Source organism: Marmota marmota, unplaced genomic scaffold, assembly GCF_001458135.2.
Source record: "Marmota marmota marmota unplaced genomic scaffold, marMar, whole genome shotgun sequence".
NCBI classification, from domain to species: domain Eukaryota; kingdom Metazoa; phylum Chordata; class Mammalia; order Rodentia; family Sciuridae; genus Marmota; species Marmota marmota.
Window position 1 is genome coordinate 40,509,603 of NW_025999968.1, and position 5,402 is coordinate 40,515,004.

General features: G+C 34.1%; 1 protein-coding gene across 1 annotated transcript in view; it reads right to left on the reverse strand.

Annotated features, from left to right (window-relative positions):
- The window catches only part of Tmprss15 (transmembrane serine protease 15), a 121,441-nt gene that overhangs the window by 103,296 nt on the left and 12,743 nt on the right, over nt 1-5,402 (reverse strand). Inside the window, exon 4 of the mRNA XM_015478421.2 lies at nt 471-622. Within this exon, the coding sequence (XP_015333907.1) occupies nt 471-622 (152 nt within the window). The remainder of the gene's footprint in view (nt 1-470; nt 623-5,402) is intronic.

A 5,402-nucleotide genomic window follows, 5' to 3' on the forward strand; every position in this document is an offset into this window, starting at 1 on the left:
ATGAATGAACTAGCCAAAAATAAGCTAACGTGCAATTAGCTAGAAGAGTTACCCCCCCCCCCCCCCCGCTGGCTTTTTCCCTAACTTTCCAATTACAGACTGAACCTTGCCCCTTGAAAATATCTATCCTTCAATCATAAAACCTTAAGTGGTGCTTTCTGATAGAAGGTTCCTGAAAAGTCCAGCTATACTTGACTGATGTAAAGAATGTGTCAAGACTTGCAAACGTTTATTCATACCAATATTTTTAGAAGCTTTATGATATTTGATATTTTCACAAACTTTTTCTCACTGACATTTTTCCTTTAAATAGTTTCTCCATATTTCACTTTTTTCATGTTAATGTGTTACCTCAGGCAAAAGATAGGCTCCTAAATTCAAGGACGGTCCCACTGCTTCTATGGTATATTGCTAGAATCTTAATTTCATAGCTTAATGATTCAAAGAAATCAAATAATGTTCACAGATACCTGTGATATCAATGCTGTTCAAATCAATATGGAAAGTGACCAGTTGGCTGGATTTATTTGCTTCAATGCCTTGAATCAGTTCTTCTTTTACATTTTCATCTGACACCCACTGAGCAAAAAAAAGGTCAAATAGGACTATAATGCTGCCATTTCTGCAAAGCAAAAGATGATATAAGAGGAAAATGTCAGCTGTCTTCAAGTGATTTATGCTCAATTCATGTAAAATGTCTTTGAAATTCCCTTGTTATCATCTTGTTAATCCTCATTACACCAGTATAAGGTAGGGACTCTGTAATATGCATTTTACAAGGTGATTTTTTTTTTGCAATTTAAAGTAAGATAAAAAGAATAAGATAAGTCATGTTAAATATTATCTTTACTTTTAAGGTGGAAAGAAAAAGAATAATTAAAACACAAGGTGATTTTCTGAGAACAAACTCCAAAACAGACACTGGAATTCAGATTTTCTGGGTTCTACATTAGAACCCTGATCCCAAGGCCAGGCTATTCCTCAGAGTCACTTGTGTGAAATTAAACAAAATCACATGGTATCATGACATTTATTCTGATTTTACTGTTTGAAGGAGTGAAGAGTGTGGATTTGTAATTTCTCTGGTTATTATTTTTTTTGTTTGAGAAATATTTATTTATTCTCCTTGAAGCAACCATACCAAGCACCAATGCATCTGCTTAGTGTACTTCCTTTTTGCTTTAGTGTTAGATACAACCATTAAGTGTGTAGCATGACAAATATTTCCTCAGCTTATACCCAAAAGACTTAAAATATTTGGTTAATTTTTAAGCAGAAACCTAATATAGTTTTGCATAATTTTTTTTCTATATAGTTTAAGAAGTCCTGATAGTCTAAGCTGATAGTGATTATATTTACTATTTTCTTCTTTATTCTCTTTAGTCTTAAAATGTCAATATGCTCTGGTTTCAAGGTATAAAAAAGAAAAGAAATATACCTAAGATGATTTAGGATTTATGGGCTATTCAGTTTAATAGTCAGAATTGTCTTGCTTACATCATCTCCCACCATGAAATTCAAATTCAACCAGGTGGTTGTAATCAGCTTCCCTTTATTTTAACTCCTGAGGTGCCATATGCATTTTTTTCTTGTCAATATTTTTTCTTGACCATTTATAGAAATACAAAAACAAATACTTTTTTGGTAGTAGAGGTACTTGAGATGTTTTTTGTTTGTTTGTTTGTTTCTTGCTTTCTTTCCTATATTTCTACTAACATGATTGATAGTCTTTTAGGATATAACCATTTGAGAGAAAAACTCCTAATTCTGATGTTCATTCTGTACCTGTTTGTAAGCAGTGGGTACTCAGAGTGTACTTGATTCCAGAGGGACAGACAGACTAGGGAGTGTCAATTTTTATATGATATGTTTGCTGTTTCAAAATATAGGTATCACACCCACGTATCCTTGTGGTATCTGTAAGTTAATGAGGTCTCCCTGGAAGAATTTTATCAACTCCAAAAGAGTTCTTTATTTATATAGTTGCTATGGTTTGGGTATGTAGTATTCTGCAGAGACTCATGTATTTGAGGCTTAGCCCCTAACACAACAGTGTTCTGATTTGAGGCCCTAGGAAGTAATTGGATCATGAAGGCTTTGACCTCATCAGTGAATTAATCCATTAAGAGATTAGTCATGTGGCTGGATGATTGGGAGGTGGTGGAAACTATAGGAAGTGGAACTTAGTTGAAGGGAATAGGTCCTCTGGGGTTGCTCTGAGCTTTCCTCTGCCATGCCCTTCCACAGTGATGCTTTGCATCACCTTAGGCCCCAAACAATGGAGCTCATGATCATGAGCTAAAACCTCTGAAATCATGAGCCAAAGTAAATTTGTTTAAGTTGTTCATGCCATGCATCCATGAAAAGTTGACTAACACAATATCCATCTACTACTATCCACTATCCTACTGCAACCTAGAGTAAATGTTAACTTTTTCCTTCTTTACTGTATGAAAGACCAGAATCTTCCCGAAAGATTATAGTTGTTCAGGATCCTCAGGAGATAAGACATCCTTCTTTAATGCCTGTACCATGATTCAGGTTCACAGGAATGATTCATGTAGCTGTTATTTTTTTTTATGTTTGAAAGAAACAGATTTCTCTGATACAATGATTTCACATTTCATTTCTATTGCATTAATTATTTTTAAAATGTGACAAGATTTAAATGTCCAGCTATTTGCTTAAATCATTGTAATAAAATCTTGTAAATGACAGGGCTCCTTAGTAACTACTTTTATCAGTGTTCCCAAACATAGACACAGAATCACTTCTTGTCTTTAATAAGTATGTATTTTGTCACGGACACTGTTTCTAACTATTCTTCCACTCTTATTAATTTTTGCATGCCGGCTGATCCCCGTGTTGAAGAATAGTTCTGCATTCTCTCAAGGATACCATCTTGAACAATTCCTCATTTCAATCAAGTTTTGATGCAGGGGCAGATGACTGTACTCTGCTCAAGAAATCTGAGGAGAAAATTATGGCTAACTTTTGGAAAACTTTTTCTAATGCAAGAAGGGTTATAGAAGAGTACCATTTTCTTTGTTAAACATAACTGTGTCTACATATGATTGCCAAATTTCCTCTTCATCATGGGACGAGGAGGTGAATCATGGTTGACAAGCTAAATAGAGCATAGTAGAAAAAGAAAAGCACCTAAATCTATGCCCAATCATATTATGGCCATTATACCACTGAGTTAGATTCCACTGAAATCTCCTGCTTTCATATGATGTCAGATAATAAACATGTACTATTTAAGGTGCTTGTAGTCATATGTTATGTTAATTGAAAATTTAAAAAAATATTAACCGGAACACATCTCGCAGGCTTCATTCCACATTTATTGGAACAGAAACTCCCAAAAAGGAGATGGTCTGTCTTTTCAGCTCATTTTGGTCAATATTTTCATTTTAGTAAGAAAGCTATTGAGACTCAGGTTTTTGTAGGTGACTTTTCCCAGGGTAGTATAGCTTATAAGTTAGAGATAGGAATAATACTTATGCCTCTGTCTCCTGGATGTATTTTTACATAATTCCTGATCATTCACCATCAACTCTTTTCATTCCTTCTTCCCTCTTCCTCTCTCTTTCTTCCTCCCTTCCTTCCCTCCCTTTCTCCCTCCTTCTTTCTTCTCTCTCTCCCTCCCTCCTCCCTCCCTCCCTACTACCTTCCCTTCCATATTTCCTCACATGTTTATTTATTTATCTTTAATTCATAATGGGAATTGGATCCAGAGGTACTCTATCAATGAGCTATATCTCAAACCGTTTTCATTTTCTTATTTTGAGACATGGTCTCACAAAGTCGCCCAGGCTGGTATCAATTTGTGATCCTTCTGTCTTATCCTCTAAAGTAGCTGTAATTACAGGCATACACCACCATATCTGGCAGAATGCCACTTCTATAGCTACTATTGTGAGCTATTTCCAACCAGGAAAGGTACTACAATGCATTACTTTGGAGGAAGTTCCAGGTTTTATGATCTTGCATTGTTACAAGAATTTGACATTTAAAAAGATAGAATACCTATCCTTTGGTGAGGACACTAAAGATATTTATTCTCTATGCATTTTCAAGATATAGACACTCTTCCTCCTATTTCTCCCTCTCTTCCTTCTTCTTCTCCTTCCTCTCTTCCTCCTCCCTTCTCTTTATATCTCCATAATCAACCTCACCTCCAAAGATATGAGTAATTATACATGAGCTTAAAAAGGGCAGGATGAAATATGATTTAAGAAAGTGTGAACTATATCTGCTATTTTCTTAGCTGTCAATGGCACATTTTCATTTTATCTTTGGTTGCACAGTATACAACTTAGAATATAATTAAGTCTGTTTTTTCTTCATGCATTTTCTACATGTTTAACTTGACTGAACACTTGCTTTTATTTTATTTGCGCTAGGGAGTGGAAAAGTAAAATATTTGGAGTAGAGAAAGTACAAATCTGTAATTTTCCTACACTGAGTTGAAAGTGATTGGATTAGTTCATCCTCAGGCAAAAAAAAGGTTTTTGTGTGAAAGATATGTTCTCTTGGTTGTGAATTATACATTGCATTTAATAATGTATACTTTGCAAGGATAAAAGTTACATATTCTATAACCACTTACAATTGGATTCTTTAAAGTTTTTTTTTTTATTCAGTACATGTTGAGATAAGAAAGATGTATAGTTGAAATTAAGAAAGCCATACTAGGCATTTATTTTTGTTTCACCTCATGAGAAGACTATAGATTTTTATGTGCTTATGTGTGTGTGTGTGTGTGTGTGTGAGTGTGTGTGTGTGCATGTGTGTGTTTTAGTATTTTAGTAAAGATCTCTATCACTTGCTGTGTGTTTATTTATTAAGGTAAATGAGAATTATTTCTATAGTGGAAAATGGCCCATTTCATTTCAAAGTACTTGTTTCAGTAGAATAGCTGAGTATTTCTTTTTTTAAAAGCAGATAATTCCTGTCATTTCACAGCATGAGGGAAATAGATCAAAATGTTTCTTATCTCATATTTTCATTAAGGATATTGATAAACTTTAGGTTTGCCGAGTAAACAAAAGTCATTCTTTTCCTAACTTGTGATTTATCTGTGTTTAAAGGGCAAAATTAGTGCATACGACCACAAAGTGTAAACAGTATTTTGTTAAGAGAATCAAAGCACTTTCCACAAAGCACATAGCAGAAAGTATTTCCAAAGGAGAGCCAAACATTTGCTTATAGTGAACTGGACAACACACACACACACACATACACATGTATATATATATATACCCTATACACACACTATACACATACACATGCATTAGCTGGTGACAAAAAGTAATAAAAATATATTAATGGATAATTTCAGTTATTCTGACTGATACAATCTAACTATGTATACAATCTAACTATATATATATATA